The sequence below is a fragment of the Buteo buteo genome, chromosome 19 (assembly GCF_964188355.1).
Source record: "Buteo buteo chromosome 19, bButBut1.hap1.1, whole genome shotgun sequence".
Classification (NCBI taxonomy): Eukaryota; Metazoa; Chordata; class Aves; order Accipitriformes; family Accipitridae; genus Buteo; species Buteo buteo.
Genome location: NC_134189.1, coordinates 15,139,608 through 15,166,353, shown reverse-complemented (window position 1 = coordinate 15,166,353; position 26,746 = coordinate 15,139,608). Strand labels below are relative to the sequence as shown.

The window sequence follows — 26,746 nt, the reverse complement described above, 5'->3', positions numbered from 1 at the left end:
TACAGACATACTGTTAGCTAGCTAGGCTTTAAGCGTACACCTAGAACAAAAGCTCAAAGTGGTTTCTCAGTGCAGTTTATTTCAAAGCCATTCAGCCATTGTTTTTAAGTTGTGTTGCTGTAGTGATACCTGAGCAATGACATGGACCTTGCCCCAGAGAACTGTTTTTCTAAAGAATATCCGCTGCAATATTAATGCAGTAGGATGACTTAAGATAGAAATTCTTTTATTCTTATCCTTTTGATCTCCCTGTTTATGTATTTGAAATGCAGAAGTTATTAACTTTTCATAGCGGAACTGTGAGCACCTGCGGACGCGTGAATGCTGACAGGGACCCTAGGGTGCTGGATTAAGTGAACTAGGCGGTGCTGCTGCTGACACTAATCCACTTTGTGGCTTTGTTTCTTTTTTGTCTTCCAGCCTCCCAGCGTTCCCGACTACCCTCCGTCGGATGGGTATGCATTCAGTAACACAGTTTACAAAAGAGGGCCTCTGCTGGACCAGGGGGCGGCTGTTGCTGCCTTTAAGCAAACTGTTAGCCGACATGTAGATAGGTAACACTGAATCAACGGCGTGCGTGGTGCTGTGGATAACTGTCCCAACTTATTGCTGTTGGGGTGGTGGTGTCTGCAATTACCTCTGGTTGTGTCTGAAGCAGATCGTTATTTTTATGAGGAAGTGATTCTGGTTAGCAGTGGGGATTCTGCTCTTGCTTCTCTAAGGCACATCATTAAGACTCTCTTAGTATAATTTCCATGAAACTACCCTGTTTACATATGCTGTGAAATTGATGCTTTTGTCAAAAATGATATAGTGAAATTCCAACCCATTGGAGAACACAGAATCCTCCTATTTGGGTTCAAATTTTATTTCTGCTTTGTTTCATGTTTTTAAAAATACTCTTTGCTTTTTTCAGAACTACAAAGAATGACAAGTCCGCTCTGAGATTCATCTGTCCTTGTTTTGAATGATTGTTTGATTTGTCTAGCTGCTCACTTAGTGCTCCGTAGCCTCCTGCTTTTTGTTGTCTGGGCTGGTGCATAAATATCCACTTTCAGAATAGTAACTCCTTGTTTCTTTCATTCTCTTTCCAATGTTACAGAAAATGCTCTGAAATGTTTGCGTAGCAACCAGTGTCTTTTTGCACATCCTCTTTCATCTGCTTCATTTTAGCCTAAATCCAAGTAGCTTGATGAGATCAAATGCAGTGATCCTTGGAGTCTCGGCCTTGTCTGTGGGGAGAATTTATACCAGCACAAGCTGTGGAACTAAATCGGTAAAGCAGTGTTGGAATTGCTCCCCCATGCCAAACCGTATTCCGTATACAGCACATGGAACAGTATTTTGGCTTACATGCCATGTAAGATGTGTAAGCTAAGTTTCTGAGATCAGATTGCTGGTTAAAACAGCATTGCTAACAATGCTTTTGATGAAAACCTTTGCATAATCCCTAGTATTGAGCTATGTGCTAAAAGATCCTGTTGTTAATCTGCATGCAAACAAATTCCCATATGGTGTGCAGGTTGAAGACTCGATTCTTTTCCTGAACTTTGGATTTATTCTTCATAACAACAGCAGCAGTAGTAGTCATCTGTTAATTATTTTCTCAAACTTGGTTACTTTCTGAGTTCTAGTCTCAGGACCAGTCAGCTTGAAATCTAGATGATCTGTACTCTAAATTCCTTTCTCTCTTATCTGTAATGTGATAAGACCTGGTTTTGCCCGTTCAGAGTAAGAGTATTCTGTGCAAATGTTGTTGCCTCCATTTCAGGTTTAGAGAATGGGTCTTATTGCATTGAACTATTGATGGTATCGGTGTATCGGGCTGCAACTGAAAGAGTCATCCAAGCCTCCTTTGTGGCGGGTAAAGAGAAATGGGTGTTTCTAAGAAGCAGTTCATGTAAGGTGAAATTAGTCTTTTGAAAGATATGAAATGAGACATGCTGTAGTGGTGCCTGTTTCTTACCACTGATTGTAGGAGGGAGTCTAGATGGCTGGTACTGATGCAAACATCCACAGTGTGCCCCTATCTTCCAGTCTGTTCAATACCACACAAACTTCTATTTGTTAACTGGCTCTTGAGACATATAATATGTGGCTGGTAGGAGCTCATTATTGGGGGAAAGTTGTTAATTTATATTACCCCAAGTAACTTCCATTCAAAGATAAATTTTAAAGCATCTGTGAAGAAGTAGGTGGAGGAGTGGGTTTGGGGGAGGGAGTGAGAAATTCAAGCTGACCCTTTCAGCCATCATTTGCTGGTCCTCCTTCAAAGCTGCCATTCCTAATGAGTGGTCTGAAGGCAGTGACCAAGCCGCCCACTACCTTCTGAGGGACAGGTAGGCTACACTTTGTCCAGGAAAACTTTAATCACAGGGAATTTCAGTAAGCCTTATTCCAACATGCCAGTTGGACCTCCAGTAAGGTGTGCTTTCCTTGAGTGATGTAAACTAAGTGTCAGGATCTTAAACTTTCAGTGTGATATTAGGTATATCGGGGACCCTCTCTGATGCTGAAAGAGCACTGAATAGTTTTTCACCAAATTGTGTGGTGTTTCAAAGTAGTGTGCTGTGTAGCTTGGTTTTGCACTGTCATTTGAAGAAAAGCACCCTGAAAATCTGTGCAATCCACTAGGCTCTTGAGCAGTGTGCACAGGAGAGCAGAGGGCTGCAGTTATGGTATATCTGATAGGCAGTAAGAAAACACAGTAGAGGATGGATGGAGGGAAGTGTTGAGAACATTTGTGCCCCGAGTAAACTGTTTGGCTCATTAAGCTGGGCTTGAAGAATTATGGTCTCTTCAGAAGCATACAGCTATTGCCTGGCCCATGTTCTGGGGATGTTGCTGTTGATTGCAACAGAGTGGAATAAAACTGAAGCATGAGCTTTTTAAAAAATTCTTCCTGATTTATGTTTTTTTAAGGGATCAGGATACTTAGGTGTGGACAAGGTAGGAAGAAAGTTAGTGAAATGAGTTTGGAAAGGCAACCTAAAAGTAAAAGTACTTCAGAGGCGCATTAGTCATATCCCTGAGGTAGTAAGAAAGGAGTTCAAAATTACATGAATTTTGAGTGGGTGGTGGAAAAAATTGGGATTACTCACACACCTTTCAGCCTCATAACAGCTGTTCTGCAGGCTGGGCTTCATCCCATGTTTTTTACTCTTCCTTAAACACTTTTAGTATTTTGTCTGTCTTTCAAAATAATCTTTCAATCTAAATGTGACTCTACCTTCGTTCTGCTTTTCCGCTCAAGTGAGACAGTTCTCCACAGCCATGCAATAGCTAGGTAACTACTGGATTGCTTAGGCACACCTGGGACCCACGGTTACATAGCACCAACATCAGCAACTGTCTGCATTCGTATCCCTGTGCTGTGATGTTGTATATAGAATCAAGCCATTGATTGCTTCAAGTTTCCATTATCTGTTTGGATTTATTTATTTTTTTTTTTAATTTTACTACCTGGTGTGGATTTAGGTTGTTGGGTGTAATTTGCAATAAGTGAATAATGTTACTGTTTCTTTTGGTCCTGTGTTGAGGGGGCTCTGGGGCTTCTCAACTTGAAGAGGTACTACTATACCAAAGAAATTAGTAGCTTCTTACCTGAAGGCATTCTGAATAGGTCTTTCCTCGTGGAAACAGAAAGACATAGAGTTAAACTGTGGTTTGCCTTGTTCTACAATGAACCCTGTTTGTAACTGCCAAGAAGTTATTTTTCATTTTTAATTGATACAGTAACTTGAGGTTGTTATGAGTTGATGGTATCTTATGGTCAGTTAAGAAAACTGATCTACAGTAGGTGAGCATTTTTTAAAGTTTAATTCCATTGGTGTTGATGGCAAAAATTTATTCATGTATTATGTATTTGAAACAATTTATGATGAACGCTAGAAATAGCTTCATACAAAGCACAAGATACCAATTATATACTAAGTGTAGTCATTTGTTTATATGGCAAATGATTGTTTAACCTACTGTAGGAAAACAGACTAAGTGTAGTGTATGTGTTTGTTTTAAAACAATGGCACCTGCTGATCTAAGTTGTTATCATATATCTTGCAAGCAGTGAGCCAGTAAAGATTACCAGTTCTTGAGGTCCAGGTAGCTTGACCACCTCCTTCTTTTGTTTCTTTTTTTCTTGGCACTTGAATCAGTGTTTTGTGAACAGTTAGTTCTACAGCAGCATCATGTTATGGTGGGGGGGGTGTGTTTAAATGTTTTGCAGGTTGTTGGAAGAGGGCATTTTGTCTCTGTTTTTATTTGCTTGAATGTCTCACTGAACAATAGTCTGATCTTTGCTTTGCAGAAACTATGAAGCACACAGTAAAGCACAGACCAAGAAATATGCCAAATGCAAGTACGAATTTATGGCAAGAAACAACAGTGAGCTTTCTGTCATGAAAGAAGAGATTGTAGAGGTAATAATTTTTGCAAAGAGAAAACACAAATTTCTAGTACTACTCAAATCTGAGTGTACCTTTCCTGTGGACAGTGTGGCTGTCCTTAATGATTACTTCAATATGTTTGATTTATCTCCCTTAATTTGGAAAGTTCAATTAATTTGTTCTGTATTGTAGACAAGATAAGTGAAGATTCTGCGCTGACTTATGAATTGATGCTGTAGAGATCCATGCTAGAAAAATATATATGTGTTTCTTCCATCTTTTTTGTTGTTGCTTTTAAAAGCCTCGTTTAGTAGTAGTTAAATAACTGGCTCTGGCAAACACTATCTGTGTACACTCAGGGCATAGTGAAAGACTGTCCTACTGGCAGGAGGAAAGTCAGAAAAAATATGTGATTAATTTACCAAATTTTTTCAGATTCTGGATGACAGAAAGCAGTGGTGGAAGGTTCAGAATAAAAGTGGCAGCACAGGCTTTGTGCCAAACAACATTTTGGACCCTCTGAGGAATCAAGAAGGAGGTCTAGGATGGTCAGAGCCTGCATATACCCGCACCATCCAGGTACCGTCCACTCAGCAGCAAGACTTTCTTTTGAAGTGTGCAAGTGTGCGTGTGGAGGAGGAAAAGATTGACAGCAAGGCTAAAATATCTGCATGTTCCACTGATATGTCAAAAGATTTATAGTTTTGTACAGGCTAAGGCTGATTTCTGTATTGCATAGAGTCTAACATGGGAAAAAAGTTGATAGAGATACAGCAAAATGTTTTCCCTTAAGGGTTTTTTTCTGCTTATTTGCTTAGAGGTAGTAATTTCGATCCTAATGGATGTGTATGCATTTATTTTAATTGCAAATATCCTTTGTGGATTGATAGCTGTTGATGCCAAAGAAGGAGTTAGAATTATTTAAGGTAGGTTCATCTTTGTTTCTCCTAGGAGACTGAACGCTAGCTTTTCTTTTTATTTTCTGTCTCTGTGTGTCTCTATCTTAGTCTTGAATTTATTTAATTATTGTAGTTTTGGAGCCATAAAAATAGGTGTCTTTGCTTTTGAATGCACAAAGCAGGTATTTTTCAATTACTGTGCCTGTGCATTAATAGCACTCTAGTCTCCTGACCTAATTTTGGTTTTCTTTCTTTCATGTTGTGGTGTGGAATTAAGAGTTTATTTGTTGTTGTTTCTTTTATATATTGAAGAGAATTAGAGGGTTAAAAAAAAAATCTTAACATAAGTGCAATTGTCCACCTGGGTAAGGATATACAGGATAACGTTGTAATGTGTATTTTTAGGCAACATTTAAGTAGGCCGGAGACTCATAAAATAAAAGGATGTATTTTCTAAGATCCATTTCTTCCCTTTTATTTCTAATGATTTTGAAAAGTTAGGCAAGCAAGTTTGGATTAAGCAGAAATTCCAGGCCTGCCTCTGAATCGGACTTTTTCAGTCCAAATGCAAACCAAACTTCTGTTGAAACTTGAAGTTAAATTTAATTTAATCTAATATTCATTCCTTGTGCCTACACACTCCAGCTGAAGACCAAAATATGAGAAATGCCATAATGTCACTGTTGACTGTCTCTGCTGTAGACTCATCTTAAAGTCCCAGTCGAAGGTGTCGCTGTGCCGGATTCTGCGCGCACAGCTATCGTGAAAGCTGCAGCTTTTGCAGTATTTCCAGTTTTGCCATGGATACGGAAATTCTCTTGAGAAACAGGTCCTATGCTATTTCTGGCACAATAATGTGGTAGACCTGTCTTGAGCTTGATGGGCTTGAACCAGACCGTTTCTGAGTTTTTCCTATCCCTAACTGTTTGCCTATAATGTATGAGCTTATTCTAAATTGATTATGGTATTTGCCTGTCTGTGAAGTGAAGCATGCAGCCCGAGCGCTTTTCAAATCCTGAACTAAAGATCTGACATTTTTTCCTTTGGGTGCATGTCATTTTGTGTGTTTGGAATTTGTTGAGAAATCCTGAGCAGACTGAGTACAGTTTTGAGTAGAGGCTTTTAAACTATTCTTTGTAATGCACTGCAGGTGTTGAAGTTTTCTGTTTGAAATAATGATGTGACATGGGAAATAATAAAATCATCATTTTCACAAAGCATTCTTCACAGATCTATGAAAATTAGGGTCAGAGAAAAACATTTCAGATAGTTTCATTTCTTTGCCCTCTGGCAGGTTGTTCCCTACAGCTTTATCGTATTCAAATGTGAGCTTGAAATACTATGAAATTATTTAGGAATATAATGAATTACATAGGATAAATGGAGTCTTTACCAAGACATGTCAATAATGTCGTTCTTAACTTTATGGTGATTATTATAATTTTACCCCTCCTGAGCTTGCTCATTTGTCTCTTTCCCTGTGATAGATACATGGTTCATTTGGGATCTGTTTGCATAACCCTCTTTATTTTCATAACTGTGCTATGAGACATTGCTGCTATTTCAGAGAGAAATGAGGCATTGAAGGGATGACTGCCTAGCCCAAGGTCAAACAGGAGAACTTGTGGGTAGAGCAGGAAATTGAAGCGGTTCCTATCAGTGCCTTTGCCAGACCCTGAACGCAAGCAGGCACAGCGCCTGGTGCTGTGCAGCTTTTGCCAGTCTCGATGTCGTCTTTGGTTTTGAAAGAACGCTTTCAAAGTAGTCTGCTGCGGTGAGCCGCAGATAAGCGTTATGTACGAGGTTAGTGTATTGCTTTACAGCCTAATGGCCTTCAAAGCACAGCTGACCAAAGGACGTTTCCAGATTATTAGGAAGGATTGAGGATTCCATTGAAAGAGATAATTTTCTTTCAGTTATTCTACAGACGGACACCCTTTCTCTGAGAGATGGATGCCTCATTATCACAATTATTCTCAGAGCTGCAAAGTTTGTTTTACTCTCACTCTGTTCCGTCTCCTAGTGACCTCTGAGTCCACACACTAGATTAGATCCTGATTTTTCTCTCAATCCCTTTCAGTGTCCAGGTCCCAGATAGTTACCTGAAAGCACTGAATTGTCTAAGATGATACTTCCAGGAACATTGCAAGCAATATGCAGGTTATTTCATTGTCTTTGTGAGTCAGAGGCTGTAACGTTGTCTTCTGGTCAGTTGAATTAGTTTCAGGAAAACCATGGGTTTGCTTGTTTGCTACTTTTGTACCTTTAGGAGAGCATTTTGCTGATTATTTATGTTTTCCACTAATGTTAATTATTGTTTATCCAAGTTTCCTGTGGTGTTGGTTGTTTAGTCTGCCTTTTTATTGTGAACCAACAGTGATACTTCGCCATCCCATTATTTATGAACATAAACAGTTTCCCAAGCACTCTGATTTCTTCTTTTGTACGAGTATTACTGGTGAACCTAGAAAGTAATCAATGATAATATTTCCTATTTACTGTGCACTTCATTAACTTTTTTAATGCTTTTGAAAGAGAAATTTGAGGAACATAATTGGGATAGAAGGGTGTATCTTGGTGTGCATGTTAATTAATCTCATGACACCCTTTGTGAGGTGAGACAGTTATATTATCAGTGATGTGTATGAAATCCTGAGGCACAGAGAGCGTTAAGCCAAATGTAGTACTGTAGTCTCATTTTAAAAAAACATGACTGTCCACAGAAGTGTGACTATGTATGTAAGAGGCATGTTTATGGTATGTAAACACCAAGACAAAAGTCTCCACCTCACTAGGGACAAGCGTCCTTTGCATTTCTTGGTGACCTACCATCAAAACCTTTCTTTCAAATCTTTGTTTAGCAGCTCACTTGAAATATCTCAGTGGGAAGTTGTTTCCCCTCAAGCACAGTATTTGTGCTCCAAGTTAGTGTCATAGATTCATACTCTTATTTTGCCAACTGGTATCTTTCCTGCAGATCATGAAGTGTTTGATAATGAAGAGATGCAGTTGCCAGGTGTTCATTTGGCAGTGGCCAAAGAGATGTCATGATTTTTGACCAAGAGCCAGTATCTCTTTTACCTCATTTCGTATCAAATGCTCTTTAAAGTTGCCATCAGACCAAGACTTTCTGACAGCTTTAAAAAAAAAATTGTTTCCTGTCCAATTCAACATTGATCCAATCCCAAATTATGGGATGCCACTTATTACACAAAAATGTACTGAATGGTTGTAAAAAGGATTTGATTAATGATAGGCATTAAAAGTCCCCAGTGTGCCCATATTTTTTTTTTAAGAAATGGGGACTAATCCTAGCTAATACCAATTTGAATAAGTAAATTCTATCTAAATTTCTCTTTCTTCCATCCTAATATACTTCTTGGTTTTTTGGCAAGATTTTAGCAAGGCAGGTTTATAAATCCAAGAAAAACATGAATTCCTTATACCCTGCAAAGAGCTAGTCAGGTGACTTGTAATGGGATTTTAATAGGCAGCTGTTTGATTCTGCCTAATAGCTGAGCCCACCAAAGGAAACTGGCAAAAGACCTTGCTTGAAATTTGCTCTTCCAGTCTTGGGTACCTCACTGTCCCTTTTGGGTGAAGACAAGTAGTTGGTTCTCTCTTAGCTCTTAAAATGAGTCTCAAGAAAGCATCCAAACCACAGTGCCGTTGACAAAACTGAGGCTGAATGCTCTGCAGCCCTCTTGGTTAACTCCTGTCACTGTGCAAACAGGAATGTGGCACTAAAATGTTTGGAAAGAGAGTAAATAGGAAGCTTTGTGTCTGTGTTAACTTGATGAGAGCACTTCCCAGCACTAACGCTAGTTATGGCTGTGTCCAATGCCTCTTTGATGTCTGTATTTGCTATAGTTTGAATACATATATTCCCTTTTTGATGCCAAAACGTATTTGAAAATATGTTGTCCCCAGGTTTTTACAATGATCAAGAATTAGGGTTATTACCGTTAGCACTTTTACTCAAGCTTATTATTTTGCTTGCATTAAAAATAGATCAAATCATAGCGAATCTTGATTTTTGACAACATGTAGTTGTAGTGTGTTGACAAATAGCTTTGGGACCTCTATTTTCTTCCTGTAAATAAAAAGATTTTCTGGCAAAAAAATAAGAAAAAAAAAAAATCCAGTCGCAGTAAGCTTTTCTGATATATCCAGATTTTTAATGAGTGTGTATCATCACTGTTCCAAATAATTTAAAGGATTTGTTCCTATTTACATAAGTTGAGGATCGCAAGTTTATTTTTAAAGGAAAAAAATATGAGGAAGAAGGGAAAACAAAACCCAGAATTGTTCATTGTTCCTATGGCTGTCAGCAAATTAGTGAGTACACGTCTGTCAGCAGTGACCTTTACCTTATCTTCTAAGCTAGCCAACATTTCTTAAGCAAAAATAAATAAGTTCCTTTTTTATAATGTGCCGTGACTTAATTCATATTGTTCTACAGTTGCAAGTGTTCTCTACATTCACCTTATGATCTTCAATCCATTGTAAGTTTTTTTTTGTTTGGGTTTTGTTTTTTATTAAACCTCTTTCTAAGTTTCTGTCTGGGTAGGTGCTTTGAAAAGACCTCATTGCTTATATGGTGTCACATATGTATGTTTTGTAGCCAACACTCTGCTCATTATTTAAAAGAAAATAAGAATAACTCACTATGTGAGTTGCTTAGTGATTAAGAAGAGCTAATTATTAGCACTGTTGTTCCTTTGTTTTAGATTGCTAATGTGTATGAAATTTCAGGATTGATGTGTGAGGCAGTTACTTTTTACCTTTCTAACATTGTTTGATGTGATTTACTCCATTTTCCTCACAGCAATTGCTGGGAGAGCTTTCAGAGGTAACAAAATTACTCTTCTGATATTGAACCTCAAAAATTACTTTTATGGACTATGTAGTCGCCAAATTCTATAGTGCATGCTTGTTTGTAGCAATGAATAGAAGTGATGAGATGAATGTGTGGATGTCCTCAAAAGATCTGGAGTTAAAAAAAGAAGTGTTAAAAAAAGAAATGTTAAATGTGATTTGAATGTATAATTGGCTTTTGGGCACTGTTCAACAAAATGTGAAGTTATTTCAACGTAGTTTCATCTGTAAATTTAGAATTTGAGTGATGCTTCCAGTTTAATTTTTATTTTCACTCCAGCAAGTCATTTTGATGAGGCTTTTGTGCTTGCAGTACAACATGTTTTTGAAGCTACATTGGTAGCATCCATTGAGAGCTACATGTAGTGTTTAGCTACCGCTTTTTCTGGATTATGATTGTGGTGATTTGCAGTTGATGCCTTGGTTTGTAATGAATCCTTTCTACCATAAAAAAAGCCTTGCTTTTTCCTTGCATGTTGTTTAAGAAGGTTGGGGCACACATAAGGGTACATTGTGGAGATAACAGTCTAGGAACTGGATTCTGTGAACAAGATTAAAACAAATGTGAACATCATTAGAACATCTTAATATCTGTGAAATCTTAAAATTAATTAACAAGATTTTGGATATACCACAGTACACCTATATATCATAAATCAGGGTATATTTACTATATACCTAGTAGGGCACTCTCTTTCCACCAAAGGACAGGTTTCTTAAATATACATTATTCTGCTTGTTCTCTTTTATATTATGCATTTCACTTTTCTTGGCATTTGACATTTAAAAAAAACATTTATTGTCTTAACATCGAAGTAGTATAATACAGAAAAGTCAATCATATGATTTTTTTTTTGATCTCTCCACAGTGCACTACACAAGGTGGACACAAAATAATTGAGATGAATGCCTTTGAGCAACTAAATGCTAAGGGAAAAAAAAAAGAAACAAACAAAAAACCAAAAAGGTTTAATGGGGAATGTATTATAAGACTATATGTTTGCTTCAGTAGCTGACTATTACAATTTAAGTGAAAAATTGTCTAAGGGAAACAAAAGGCTTATTTCGTAGGCTTAATTGACTTGTCATAGCAGCTGATGGGATAAATTTTCTGCTGGTTATAACTCGGCATAACTTAGCTGTAATTGTCCCAGATTACATTGACTACAAAATGCCTTGTCCATCAGTTAGACTTACTGAGTTGGGGATTACTGCATAAGGGCAGTTGCTGACATTTAATGAAAGTTTGATTGTTGTCAGGGCAGTGATCTGCTGCTCAGATTCTAGTATATGACTCCTACAAATATTTCCTTACTTGATCTGCCATAAACCCTCTGCCTCCAAGGAAATAGGGAAAGGTATTTCAGGAAGGAGCAATGAATCTGGGGAATGTACTCATCTATTTTCATACCAAAGTAAGCAGACTTCTCATGACTAAGAAATGAGGCATCTCTATTGAGCAAACAAACTTCAATATTAAACTTTCAAGCTGTGTTAGTCCAAAACAGTGGAGAGGGAGCCATGTTAAAACAGTGAGATGTGGAGTTTGAAAGAAAAGGGTAGCATAGGTTGCTTACCTGTCTGTCATTGGGATTGCTTTGGGAAAATACATGCATCTTCCTGTAACTGGTGCCATTCTAAACACAAAGAAGGAGAAAAGAAATTATTCCCCCAAATTATTCTTGAAACACCTGATAGTTATTAGCAGCAAGATAATTTGCATATTGTTAGAATGTTGCGTAAAGCAGGGGAAAAGAAACAACAGCCCTATTCCACGAATTGTGGAGTTTGGGGGTTGGGTTTTTTTAATTGGATTATTGCATTGAGGTGGCATGTAGTAACCACATGAATAGCTGAAAAGGCACAAGTGAATGGGTAGGAGGAGCAGGAACCTCTTAAATGGTGTCTGCAGTTCAAGAAACACTGTGTTATCTCAACCCCAGTGATGTTTGTAAGTTAAACCATTAGTCAGGCTTAGGTGTGGCTGGATGTGTTCATATTTCTCTAAAATATACATTTTTACACTAAGTCCAACAGTTCAAAAAATTTGGAAACTGTTAAAAAATGCCAGTAATGGAAGCTTTGGGATTTAAAAACAATTTAATTTATAGAACTCATCTGTTTGAAAGAAACAAACCTGTTTCAGATGATGTCATCGCTGTGAATTTTTGTCTGACAGAGAAGGAAATTGATGCCAAATCAAGTTTTGGCACATTTTGGAACTATATCTGGCAAATAAGATGTCTTTGTGTAATAAATTAAATCAATTGGTGCAAAGCATCCCAGCATTTTCTGCAGAAACCTGAGTTTGCCTGATGTCTTTTCCAAGTTTTGCTGTCGAACTGAGCGTCTCTGCATCTTTTCAGAAACAAAGGACGGACTACGTCGCAAAACAACCCGATCCAGTTCCTGCTACTCCTTCACCACCTCCAACACCCGCTCCTGTCCCTGTGGCTGTCCCCCTCCCTCCCAGTGCACCAGCACCTATACCGGTTCCTGTGCCCAAAGCGCCAGCAACCATCAGCCGCCAAAGCAGCACATCTAGCGACAGCGGTGGTAGTGTTGCACGAGACGCCCAGAGGCAGAAGCAAGTTCCTGTGGATCGTAAGTTTGCCTAAGAAGCAAGAAAAAAAGTATTTCTCCCATTCCTGTGTGTTTTGCTTAATCCTTAAATTCCTTAAAACCTTCTGTTTCAGATAAATGTTTATGGAATATTTAGCTTTAACCCTATGTTTAAAATACACATTTTCTACGTATGTGTGTTCTGACTCTCGCTAATCACAACAGTAAGTAGGGACAAAACACTTCTGCACTTGTCCCGTCCTAAATCCTCTCCTTTTATGATTGTCTGGGATCTTCAGTCAGTGGTTTGCAATGCCGTAAATGGCCATGCTGGTATTCTGGCTAATGTATGCTTTCCACCTGGACTCACTGACACATTGCAATCTAAATTGCTTTTAAAATCAGTTAGGCTCTTCTTACGCTTCTGTCCATGGTCATCCATATCTCTAGGGCATTTGCACCATTCTGAAACACGTATCCAGGGCTTGCAAGAAGACTTACAGGTCTGGCTGATGCATAGAAACCATGTTGTAATAGTGTTGTAGGAGACTCCTCTTATAATTGGGTCCCCTTAGCTTGGTCAAAGCAAGAGCAACTGGCAGGCTGCTGAGAAACTTTCATGTGCTTGTCTTAGGAGGATGAGAGAACATACTCCATAGCCCTCTAGCTGGAAAACATGGTAACTTGCATCCAGCAGTGTGTGGGAGTCATGGAAAGTTCTGATTAAGTTCACCTTGTAAATATAAAGCCTAACTGATGCTGAGGCTCCTACTCCCTATTGACTGAAAGCAAGTTAGGTTCGGAGAACTGTAGTCAATAATTTCTGTCCTAAATGCACTTTAAGCAATGTGATTGCTTGGCTCAAAAATAACTGAAATTTGTAGGCAAGCATTTGCTATAGCTTTGCCAGTTATAGCAGTTAAAATAATGAGTTTTTTGCAGTGTAAGAGTTGATAGCTTTTCCTATCCTCTGCCTCCCTGCCCTATCAGAAAATCCTGCTTCCACCTGAGGTAAAAACTGGCACTAAGGGCAATCCTTTCTGCAGAAGGGCTTCTTTTCCCCCTTGTCCCCAGTGGATGGGAAGCATGCCAGCTTGGATCACCACACTCGGTTGGTGGAGCCCGCTTTGACATTGCCTGGTGGTAGACAAGCTCTTGCCTAAGCTCTGACCTCAGGAAGGCTCTGGGACCTTTTTAACACTTTCAGCTAGGCTTTTCTAGGCTGGCCGGAAATTATAAATGGAGAACAGCCTGGCAGGAGGAACAGGCTTCACTGCTGTTTTGCAAAGAAACAGTAGGGCCAGCTTCTGTCTTTGTCCTATTTGGGGTAGTTTGTTACTTAAGTAAAAACAGAAACCCAAGCACTTATAAAAGATGTGGAAAGTGAGGGTGAATTTCACATATGCACAGAAATGATAATTTTATTTCTATGTAAGAAGGGCTTTGCATCCTGTAGCAGGTATGTTTCCTTGAATCCACAATGGCCTCTATCCCTTACGGATGGAAAACGTGAAGAACATCCTGAAAACATCCTGGCTTCGGGTGGAGGGCGTGAGGTGTGAAGGGTTGCTCTAGACTAAGTGGTTACAAGACATCTGTTGCCCTCTCTGCCTCTAAGGCCCCGGGCCACACACACGAGCTCCGGTGCCCTCCCGGGAGCTGTCGCTCAAGCCCAGTTGATGGGTTTCGGGTACCTCACAGCCCTTGCAGAATAGCTGCCTCGGCAGAGGCAGTGGGCAACCCTGCCCCTTCCTGGGCAACCTGCTGCCCAAGTACCCGCCTGAACCCCGCAGAGAGCACGCAGCGTGGTACCTGCTTCACACCAAGGGCATCCTGGTTGTTTATGGTAATGCATCGAACAACAGTAAGAATCTGTTATCTAACAGCTAAATATTTATCTTTTGATATAGTCTTGGTCTAGATAAAACATCAGTCTTTCAAAATCTGTGTAAATAGAGGGAAGATAGCCGTTTTCTTGCTCTCTTCCTGTTTGGGAAAATAACTGGTGCGTGCTTCGATAACGTTGGCCAAAGGCTTTACTCATATATCTCATCTCAGACCTTCACATATCACTGAGCACATGTCATTTTGGCTTCCGATTCACACTTGGAGGTGGAGGGGGAACCCAACAAAATAGGGCCTGAATGCCTCACATATCTTACTAGAGATATTTTGTCCGCTTTCAACCTGGGGCTATTTTGTAAAAGAAAAAAGAAAACGGCTAAACTAAGGATATTTCTTTTTTTGTTGTGGTGATTAAAAAAGAATAAATCCTAAAAGCCTACATAAAGCTTGTTTTCATTTGTCTAACTGGCTAGAGATGTTGATCCTTGGAGAGGTTTGGGGAGAAGATAAAAGGAAAGTAGAGAAAGAAACATTTTTACTGTCTTAGAGTTTTTTTCATGTTGAAGTTGTGTTGCTTTCCTCTGTTGCTATTGGTGTAATGGGGGAAAAGGAATAGCTTTTGCCATCTAAGTGAGTCAGGGAAGGTGCTGCAGTTACTGTTTGTGTATCAGAGTGAGAAGGTTGAGTAAAGATGACTAAAAATATTTCAGCAAGGAGATCCTGAGAATTTTTGAAATCAGTTGAAGTTGTGTGTCAGTATTTTTATAGTAATTCCAGAGTTACTGCGTGGAGAGTTTTAACTGTGCTAAATCAGAGTCTTCTCTGTGCCCAAAAAGTTATTTACACCCTTTTGGATTCTACCTATTTTTGTGAAATTGCACATAAAAAGTTCTATGGATATTTTAAACAATTTTCAGTGTTGTCATAATTGATTTTGTTGAAAAGCATTTCAGTTTGTCACCTGCTAATTACCAGCAGCTGAACTAAACGCTTCAGACAAATGGGTTCTGTGGGATAGCAGATTTGTACAGTTTTGTGGGTTGGTTTTTTTTTGTTTGGTTGGTTTTTTTAAAAGTCTTTCCCATTTCCTGTGTGTCTGGTGATGAGAGTAACTACTTTTTTTATTTCTTCTTTTTTTAATGCGAAATGTGACATTGTTTCAGCTAACCAGTCACTCTAGGCTTGGAGTGAATGCAAATTTCTTAAAACTACTTCAAAAATGTGATTACTATAATAGCTTATTAGATATAAGGTGATATGTGTCAGCAGCAGTGAAATCTTTTTGCCTACATTGATTTGCAATTAAAAGTTGAGCTTTCAATTAAAAAAATGTTTGTGGAGAGTGCTGCCTTTCCACAGTGTAAGCAATATTATATTATTCCTCATCTATTTTGTTTTCATTTTTAAAACATCATAATTCTATTTGAAGAAACGCAGACTGTGATAATTGAATAACCCTCTGTGACCGTTTTGTTCTACAGCTTGGGTGCTGTCAGACTGATCTACACCTCTGTGCAAAATCAAGCTCATCTCCTCTTTCTAGGGTCTCACCTGAATTTGGGGGTGGGTTTTTTTGCTCTCTTTTGGTTTTGCAAAGAGAGGAGTGGAAATAATGAAATCTTCCCTGCAGAAAAAGGAGAATAATAATTCGGTCAGATCTAGTGATTGAATCTTTAAAGAAAAAAAAATAAATTAAGATTGGAAGTGTAATGTAAGGAATTACCTGGCTTTGATAAAACAATCTTGAGAATAACTCCTGTTATATCTCTCTCTAGGCAGGAAATCGCAGATGGAGGAGGTGCAGGATGAACTTGTCCACCGGCTCACCATCGGCCGGAGCGCTGCCCAGAGGAAGTTCCATGTGCCACGACCAAATATCCCGGTAGTTAACATCACTTACGACTCTTCGCCTGAGGATGTGAAAGCGTGGTTGCAGTCCAAAGGATTCAACCCCGTGTAAGTTTGAGTGCAAGTATAAGAAAACTTTTTAAAATTATTTTCCTGTCAGTAATAAGGATGTGGTCTGCCCACTTTTTAAAATCAAGCAGCCTTCTGAAAATCAAGACACATCAGCTGCACCCTTGAAAAAAAGAATTTGTTTTTACATATATGTACATAGATATTTATGTATCTATGTGTCTATATTATATATATACATATATATCAATGTGGTTAAAGATCTATAGAGATATAGATATATTTAGGGAAAAAAATTTATATATATTAGCTTCCACCAAAAGGCACTTGTAACAGATACTGAATTGACTTCAAGAGTCCTGCTGCATTAAGTTTTGTCTTGATTTAATAGCCCTATCTAAGAGAATGTAGGATGAAACTAACCTACTTCTTTCCCTTGGTTAGTGTATTTTTGCTTATTTCTTGTTTGTTCCCTTGGTGTGACCCCAGGACTGTCAATAGCCTTGGTGTGCTGACGGGTGCTCAGCTTTTCTCCCTCAATAAAGACGAACTGAGGACTGTTTGCCCAGAAGGGTCTAGAGTTTACAGCCAAATTACGGTACAGAAATCTGCCTTGGAGGTATGTATAACTCTTCTTACTAACCTAATGCTGGGTCACCACTTTTGAACCTATAGAGCTAAATAGCTCTTTCTGTGAGGCAGCTGGGCTTTTTCTCAGTTCCCATCACGTTGATAAGCATTATTTGTACCTGAGTTATTTGGTATTAATCCATTGAAACAGCATCCATCAAACCACCAGGTGGGATCCCTCCCCACTTCTTAAAGGGGTTCACAAAGCGTTAGAAAAAGTGCAAGGTAGTACTCAAGTTTAAGACATTGTGTGCTGTAATCGGGCTGCAAGAAGACAAAATGAGCCAAAGAGGGCTTTGGGGAAAATAATAGGTGAGAGTAAGATGCTCTTTTTCTTGCTGCTTGCTCTGCCTGGTACTTGGACAAACAGGTACTCCTGGTACTTTTGGTGGTGATGAGTTAGTTTTGCTTTATCTCTGTAGAGGAGATTTGATATGTTAGGTGTAAGTGATAGAGTGAGCTCACTGTTGAATCTCAAGGCCTTTCAGGTCAAATGCTGGGGCATCTGTATTGGTGGGTTCCTAAGTGGGGGAAAACACATTTGACACTGTGCTAGCAGAGCTAAGGATAGAAGTATTGTACCTCTGTATTCATTGCTCTGTGGCAGTTTGCTTTAATTACAGTAGCATTGTTCCTTAAACACCTTAAAAACTGGAATACAGAGTTGTGCTAGGAAGAATGCTAACCAATTTTAAACCAGGAGAGTGGCAGGTGCATATACTTCTTTTTTTTAAAACTTGCTGTGGCAAGCGGAGAAATGGACTTGATACTGTCTAGAGGTGAGACTAACCCAAAGGAGAAGCTATATTCTTCACATCCTGTTTAAAAGAAAATCTTGAAAAAGTTTAAAATGTCTTTCTATCCCCTTAGGAAGCTGGGGATGAAGTCTTGCTTAAATGATTTTAAGCTTTAACTACCAGGCTTATTTTTAAAGACAAGTTTATGATGATGCGTGTTTTACAATTTACTTGATCAGTTTGGATCACAGCACAGTGCTTTCTAACACTGTTAAAATTGCTTTATTCCCTTCTTCAAGCCCTGTCTTCTTGTGAGAGGAAGGGAGAAATATTTCACTTTTATTCTTAGGAATATATGTCGCTAAAGTCCAGAGCAATCCATCATTTCCTAGTGAAGATACATGTGTATTCAACTTTTCTGGAATGTCAGCAATCTTATTTCAGTTTTGTAAGGTTTCCATGTATTGAGATGGAAGTGCCTTTGTGGTAGAAGTTGGTTTGAGAAGCAGAGATGCACTGGATTGTAGAAGTTTGTCCTTTTTTCCCCTCCGTGTTGTTACTGTGCTTGCCTCAGGTCTCGCTCTGCAGGAAACTGAGCAGTCAAAACTTGTCTAATAAACACTCTACAAGTGTTAATAAACAGGTACTTGGAGTTTAACAAGATCATTGGAATTTGTTAGTGAAAAGGTAATTGAAATATTTATTTCTGCCTCAGTTATTTGAGGTTTAATGGATGAATTTCAGAATTTATGCAATTTCTGATTGCTTTAGCCCATTGTTTGCTGAATTACCCAGAACTTTGTCACATCTTCCTTTCTGTCCGTATAATATTTCAAGTCACAGGGTTTAGGAAGACTGTCCCTGTTTAAGAGAAGCTATAGGAAGATGAGCTTGCATGTTGCCAACAGGGCTATGTTCTTGCTGCTCACACTAGAAACGCTTCTAATAACAGAAGCATTTAAGCACACACATACTTGTCCCAGTGTCAGGCCTGTTTTACAATTGAATGCTTTTTATAAGCAGTTACTGGGTTATGGATTTGACCACTGTAATTGTCCTACGTGATTAATCAGTGATAATTTCATGAAGTTCTCTGGCATCCTTTATGCAGTACTTGCGGTGTCATATTGTAGTAAATGACCTGGGTGTTAAGTACAAATAGCAATAATAGCCAGAGACAGAGCAAACCCACACACTCCCTAGCATTACTGAACTCCATGCCTTGTCTTTATTTGTTATTTCTACTTGGGATCTTCCACAAGTATTTCTGGATTTCTGCAAGCCAATGAAAGGCTTACCTTTTGGATTTGGGGCTGCATTCCCAAATACGGACAACCAGATCTTCACCTTTATACGGCTGCAACTTTCTTTTTAGTGTTGTTCTACCTCAGGCAGAGGAATTTGGTATCTTGTAATTGGAATTCCAGTTGTTGGAATTTAATAATTTTACCCTTATGAGGAAAAAAATGAATAAGTACCACACTTTCAATTGTTTTACTTTATTTTCATGGTGTGCTGGTTTTGGCTGAGAGAGAGTTAATTTTCTTCACAGTAGCTAGTATGGGGCTACATTTTGGATTTGCGCTGAAAACAGTGTTGATAACCCAAAGATGTTTTCGCTTCTGCTGAGCAGCGCTCACACCGAGCCAAGGCCTTTTCTGCTCCTCACCCCACCGGCGAGGAGGCTGGGGGGGCACAAGGAGTTGGAGGGGACACAGCCGGGACAGCTGACCCCAACTGACCCAAGTGATATTCCAGACCATAGGATGTCATGCTCAGTATAGAAAGCTGGGGAAGAAGGAGAAGGAAGGGGGGGACATTCGGAGTGATGGTGTTTGTGTCCCCAAGTCACCATTAGGGGTGCTGGAGCCCTGCTGTCCTGGAGATGGCTGAACTCCTGCCTGCCCATGGGAAGTGGTGGATGAATTCCCTGTTTTGCTTTGCCTGTGTGTGCGGCTTTTGCTTTAAAGCAAAAACTGTCTATCTCGATCCATGAGTTTTCTCACTTTTACCCTTCCGATTCTCTCCCCCATCCCACCGCAGGGGGAGTGGGCGAGCAACTGTGTGGGGCTTAGTTGCCAGCTGGGGTTAACACAACATATGGTAACTCCATTCATCCCTGAATCACACCAGATTTTAAAACATCCAAGGAAGCAAGATTCTTAATGGAGTTTTGTGGCCCTTGTATAAACATGACCAAGTAACAGACTGCAAGTGCGGGGAAGGTGTTTGGGGTTTATCAGCCAGCTTTCTAGGTCTGGCCAAGCAAAAGCTGAAAGATAACTCTGTACGAGACCAGTGTGTCAAGACAGCAGAGAGCTGGCTGTAGCTGGGGCCAAACACCTTTCTGCCGGAGGAAATGGTGGTGGCGAGCAGCAGTGTCTCAGGAGGAGGCAGGGTGCACCACACTCTTTGTACTGATCAGAGCATCCTTCTCAGGAGCTGTTTTCTGGGGCTGCTCCAGGGAGCTGTAGTTCACCTTGTATGCCAAGTACAGTGTATTACAGCAGCTTGGCTCGTGATATATATGGATTTACTTTTCATTGCAAAGTGAAAATATTAATAGCCTCCATGATTATGAGTTTTTATGCGTCCATTTCCTCAACTTTTGTTGAGCATTTCAAGCTCTGGTCTTGAAAAGCGCTACAGAAGATAAGTGTAGAGACACAATATCCTGAGCACCACCTCTGTCATCTCCAGAAGGGAACACTTCAGGTCCACATTCTCATTGTCTTCCTAGTGCATCAATGGGAAACGCAGGCATACACGGCTTTAAAATTGAAAATGGTTTATGTCTGATATATGTATCAAATTGCCTGGAAAAATAGCTTATTCTTTGACACCTCGGTGAAAGGAACAACCCAGGTGCAGAGGTGGGATTGAACGGTAGAGTTTACTGATACCTCATGATCTGGTTAGAGACTAAGCTGGGTAAATCACTAAGGCCAAGGTCTAGCAGTCTGTTCCAAAAATTGTATTCCTAAAACCAGCCCCAGGCTACTGAGCTACGCTGTACCCCGCCTCTGAGTAGGATGTGCCTGTCGTGCTAAGTCACAGGATGTATTGCAGTTGGTTTAGTTGAGCAGCGTTTCAAGCTCATCAGTCATGTTACTGATGTTATCAGGAAGGTAAACTGTTTCAGCCTCAGCTGCTCAGTCATTTTCAGAAAAATATTTCTACGTGACCTCTGATAAAGCATGTTGTTGGGTATCTGTTGATGTTTTTTCCTGGGTGACTTCAGTAATGGGTGACTGCTGCACTTGCTCTGTATCTGAAACCAAGTGGGCAAGGACAAGATGAATTAAGACAAATAAAACTGCTCTCTCACCTTCAGAGAGTCAATTATAAGTCCCCTGCTTTGCCCTTCCACTCTGGGAGAAGAAAGCAATGGTAATTTAGCTAGGAGAAGCATCCTAGCCTCTCTCCCTGTGGACACCTAGCCTGTCTGCCAGGTAATGGCATCAGATAATGTATTGTAATAGATGTAATGGGATAAATCTAAATTAAATTTTATGTAATGGGATAAATTTTCAGAGTTCAGAATCAGTGGAAGGATTTTTCTCTTAACAGCCCTGAAATTTGTTTTACAAATTTCGAAAACAGTTTCTGCTTCCTTATTCAGAGGCTATTTTGGAAGCTAGTTTTGAAGCTTGGAAGGTCATGTCATAGGCAAATAACACAGTGGCGGATATGGCTCTTGCTTTATAATCCTCTAGTTTTATTCAAAGTCATGCACGCTTTGGAAAGTTCTGCTCTAGTGGATATGTGTCCTGGCCTTGCTAATAACTTCATTTACGTTGTCAAAGCAATCTGTTTGCAGCTAGCTCAGCAGACCTATTTTTCAACCTAAAAGGTGAAATAAAGTCTTGTCCTCACAATACTTCACTGCTGCTAATATAGTAATATGATTCAATTCTTATTACTGTGCTCAAAGTTTGAAACCTGTGTCTCTGAACAGCAAATGCATGATGGCGTATTGTGTAATGTGAGATACTGAGACCAAATCCTTACTTGGGCCTTGGCTGTGCAAACACATGTGCGTGCATGAATTTTGTGTTTACATAAATCTAAAACCACCAAGGGTTTATGTGCTTTCATTTCTAGATACGATTGCCCTGATTTTTAAGTACTCAAGGGTGGAATCCTGACAAACTTGTTGAGCTTTAACCCAGCTTTTACTGAAGCCATATTTCACCCCATATTCCCATAAATGTACAACACTTCCAGGGGCTTGCATGAGAATTAAAGATGAGAAGCAGTGCTGAAAGTCAAGCTGACGCTTTTAATGCTCTGGAGGTTCTTTTCTGGTCCATATTTACACTAGTGAATACTTTCCTATTCCAAATGTTATTTAACCAGATTCTTAGTGCATTTTTAGTTCTGGAGCTGCAAGGTGGGTTTAAGTTGTTCAAACACCTATCTTAATAAAATGCTAGCAGAGGAACTTCATGACATGTCAAACCCACAAGTAAACTCTTTTTCTTTTTTATTTGTTTGTAGGCTAACAGTGGTAGTTCAGAACTGCAAGAAATTATGAGAAGACGACAAGAAAAAATCAGTGCAGCTGCCACAGATTCAGGTGTGGAGTCCTTTGATGAAGGAAGCAGCCACTAAATGTGTTTCCTCTTTTCTTTAATTCTATTGTCCATAGCATTATACCATCCAGCTTTGCTTTAGGAAGCAGTGAAGGTGAATGTCTTACTATATTGTAAACATAACTAGCCATCATAAAGAAAATTTACAGTAGTCTCCACAGAAGTACCTGCTGCTGGCTTCTCATCATTAAAAATGTACAGATGAGAAATTCAATGGAGGTTCCTGACGGGTGAAAATATTGGCACATGATTCATTTACACCCAAAGATGAGTCCCGACTTTACGGAATTAACATGACAGGTAAACTGGAACATGTCTTTGTGATTCATCCGAGGGAAGCTGAGCCAGCAATAAAAAAGCATTTGAACCTTTCAGTAATAACAAGATTCTGAATCCCATCTCTTGCTGTAGTGTGCAATTATGTCTTTTTGGCTCAGTCTGTCTTGTCATGCATTGGGCTGCAGGATGTTTACTGAAGTCATTGATGCCAGCAATCAGAGAGGAACTGTTTAGAGCGTGAACAGCAGCCCAACATAGACTGAATCCTTCTTGCATCACTCCCAAGATGTTTTATTACTAATGATGCTGTTTATAGCAAAATAATACTCTGTACATTGATTTTATCAATACTTCACTCGTAATGAACTATAATATTGCACAAGAAGGAATAACTAGAAAATATTAACACAACTCGGCTCAAAGGGGTGATCAGATCTGCTGTAGGTAGCCTTGAAACAATTCGCAGTACTTTTTTTTTTTTTTTAATATACTTGCGGTTTTTTGTCTGTAACTTAACCCATCAAAAGAACAGTGTATAATCTAGACTTCTCTGTGTATTGATCCCAGATGTGAGCTTTTCCTTATCTAAAAAGCTATTGTTCCTTTATAAATGTAATCTTTTGGAAAAGTGGATTCCTGGACGCAAAAGGGGGAGAAAAGAAAACATCCCTCCCAGCAAATATTTTTGAAGATGCAATGATTTTTGTCACAAAATGTTCTGTTATTTCACATGGTTGTGTGATTTTATATATGATATATGTATTATATATAATATATAATATCACTTAATTTAGACAAATTTAATCATCTAGTTTGATTAAGTTTCATAGTGCCTTTTTCACATGAATCAGCTTAAAGTCTGCAATAAACAGTATTTCTTGTCTGTTAAATAGTTGTATCTTTGTGGCTACAAAGATGGTATTGAAATAAGAAAGTGTTCTTGATTTTTGCCATTAGTTTGCTCTTCCTCTGCGTACAAGGGAAAAAAGAATCCTATTCGTTTTTCATAAAAAAAAAATTAAAAACTTAATAAAAGTGTTTAGTGCCATTTATTGTAAATGTCCTTACAAATACATCTTCTGTGCATTGGTTATGTGTCCATGTATATTTTTACATTTCATGTATATTCTCTATGCCTGTGAAAAGTACATAGGTTCTACACTTGTCATTTAAATGTAGTCTTATCCAGAAATGGGTCAAGAAATGACAAATCCCAAACTGAAAACTCCAGCTACCACAGCTATCACTGAGAAGTGGATTCTTGTCTTACCCAGTTGAAAGAAACGATGATTTTTGATTGCTTTCTCCCTATAGGAAGCATTTGAACCAGCACACGTGCATGGTAACTGTATCCGTTCAACCTGTATACATAGCTTGAGGGGGGAAAATGGTCTGTCTCACTGCCTGTCTTCTCATTAAAGGTCAAGCCCAGACCTCCAAAGGCTTGATGTATTTGCTGATACACGTTTACAATTTCTTCTTCCCCACCCTCTCTAGTAAGCGTCCATACCTAGCCTGAAGAGCGTTCACTGTACAGCAAAGTCCCCTACACTGGGTGGTGAATGACTAAGAAAAGAAAGGAAGGTCTGAAGCTACTCTTACGTAGATGCTTCGTTACTTGTAAGTACCAGGAGCAGGAAATTTCTAAAAAGGTCTTTGAAACTCATATTTAAAAATAAGGGTCACTGTCTTTTCTCATGGAAAGTGTGTCTGATTCCATAAAAGGACTTGTGGTGGTCACCTGCACCTCTATTCCCCTGTTTGTTACCGAAATACCAAGCTGATATTCATATTCTCTGCAAGCTTATTCTAGCATTCAGCATAGGGTTTGCTTTTGCCCAGAAGGAGGCATCAGCTTTGAGACTTTTCGGATGTTGTGGAGTTTGGCATGCGGAGGTCTTGGAGGAAGCACCCATGTTTCATCTCTGAGAGAAAAGAGGTGCCTTCACAACTGTTTTTTGGAAGCTGGCTTTCTGTGTAGCTGTTAAGTTATATAGAAAGAGCTAGACAAGTTTGGATGTGATCAGTGTGCTCAGAGGCATCTTTGGAGATGGGAGGAAAACAGGAGACCCCTTCCAGATACTCGAGGGATAAGCAGAATAATTTGGGGGCTTGGGGGTTGGTTGGTTTGTTTCTGTGTTTTTTCGTAGTTTTTAATTTAACTACTGATGACTTCATACAGTACAACTTGAGTTGTATTTTACCCTTTAACTTTGCTGAACTAGACTTTATGATTTCTATGTTACGGTCTGTGAAATCTGAATGCCATTAAGGCAGATATTTCTTTTTGCTGGAATTTCCTTGATGGTTTAAAGCACTGCAGGGAGCTTCACCCCTCTGCTGCGCAGTTTTTGAATTTTAAGCTTGTTGGCAGTTATAAGAAATCAAAAGGGGATCTCGTTTGGTGTTCCTCAAATGAAAATAAAATGTTTTCTTTGAAATTTTCAGTGTCTTAAATGAAAACAGTGGTAAAACGTGATGTTTCATTCAATGTTTGCTTTAGGATTATGAGCTGTGAGGATTATTTTTTTTTACACTAATATTTTAGAAAGATGTGATATGTGAAAAGTGCCATTGAAAGGGAAACAAAACAGGTTTTTTAAATGTCAGAAAAGTGCCTTATTATATGTCGAAAAAGGAGTCGTGTTTGATAACATAGGAATTACTTTGCTATTTTGCTGCCATTGAGTGCCTTTTAACTGGGTGGAGGGAGTTTTAGCAGCCTATGTTCACTCAGCAGTTTTATGCTTTCTAAGCGCATACCTTTTCACATCAGCAAGGCACTTCTTCCCACTCCTTTAGTCTGCTTGTTCCCTTGGGATGCCATGGGGAGAGAAAACCACTGTGAAACCTCACATTTAATTCAGAAAGAACACTTCTAACCAATATTGATGCATGGAACAGTTTACTTACCGTCTAGCAATTCAAATGTTAAACAGTGCTTTGCTCTGACAAATTGTGATCTATAAGTGAGATTTTTATACATACTTTTATTGCTCAAAGCATTGTGCTATATAAAAGTTTGTGTTTTGAGTGGGGCAGGGAAATAAGTGCAGACTTCCACATTATGGATGTGTGCAGAAATCAATGGTTTATGGAGGAGTAGATATCCAAAATGGTACGATATTCTGAAATGTGCAGAGCTCCCACTGACTTTGTATTCATCGGTGTTTGTGAAACTCTTGAAAGTGTCCCTGGAAGTGCTTTGCTGGACAGTAACATCAGTACTTTGCTAATTAAACTAAGGGAACAAATAGAAATCCATGAATAACTGTATGATGTGGATTAAGTCCTTCTAATTACGAAACATGTAACTATCAGAATTTTTATTTTATTTTTATTGTGGGAAGTGAAGACATTTTGAGTTTTCAGGTTTTTTGGACACACACAGAAGCAAGCTATAGCTTGAACACCAGATCCTTGTTCAAGCATGTATCTCCACTCGTTTTCCTGGGCTGCATATCACGCATAAGGGAAACAGGATTATGAATGGGAATCCATGTTTCTGGCCAAGCTACCATTTTATAGGAGCCCAGTTTTTCTGTGATGTTTTTTCGTGAACTGTGGAGTCTGTGTAGTGTCTAAAACATGAAACAAACATCCCTGTCTAAGGATTGAGTCTGATAGATCAAGAGTATTTGAGGGAATATTTCTGTGCTCAACCTTTGCATACAAGCAACAGTGTTATGTATGGGAAGTGCAAAATGAGGGACTTTGTAAGTGTGCATTGGGTTTTGTGTTTAAGTATTTCACAAACGTGTTGGATTTTTACTGTGGCCTTATTTCTGCTGATAAGTGCCTATTTAACTGCCTTTGGCTCTCCAGTATCTTCAGTTTCTCTGTAGTTACATGCTTAGGTTGCAACTTTGGCCTTTTACTACTTCTTCAACACCCAGACCAAAACCAGTATCGGGATATTAGTCTGTGCTTCTGCTTCTTGGTAATACTTGTAGAATAGAAGAGGAGATGAAGGAAAATAGGGAGACTTCCTAGATGCTTCCTAGCCACCACTGCTGCCC

At 39.1% G+C, this 26,746-nt stretch overlaps 1 protein-coding gene across 6 annotated transcripts in view; it reads left to right on the top strand.

Moving 5' to 3' along the window:
* Nucleotides 1-23,818, top strand: part of EPS8 (EGFR pathway substrate 8, signaling adaptor) — a 138,655-nt gene extending 114,837 nt beyond the window's left edge. For 5 of the 6 annotated variants that reach the window (XM_075051311.1, XM_075051310.1, XM_075051309.1 and 2 more), the window contains 7 exons: nt 421-554; nt 4,307-4,418; nt 4,821-4,964; nt 12,529-12,766; nt 16,345-16,525; nt 16,976-17,105; nt 22,354-23,818. In XM_075051311.1, coding sequence (XP_074907412.1) covers nt 421-554; nt 4,307-4,418; nt 4,821-4,964; nt 12,529-12,766; nt 16,345-16,525; nt 16,976-17,105; nt 22,354-22,467 — 1,053 coding nt within the window. In that variant the 3' untranslated portion in view covers nt 22,468-23,818. The remainder of the gene's footprint in view (nt 1-420; nt 555-4,306; nt 4,419-4,820; nt 4,965-12,528; nt 12,767-16,344; nt 16,526-16,975; nt 17,106-22,353) is intronic. The other variant, XM_075051314.1, reaches the window with a different exon arrangement.
* Nucleotides 23,819-26,746: the final 2,928 nt, after the last annotated feature.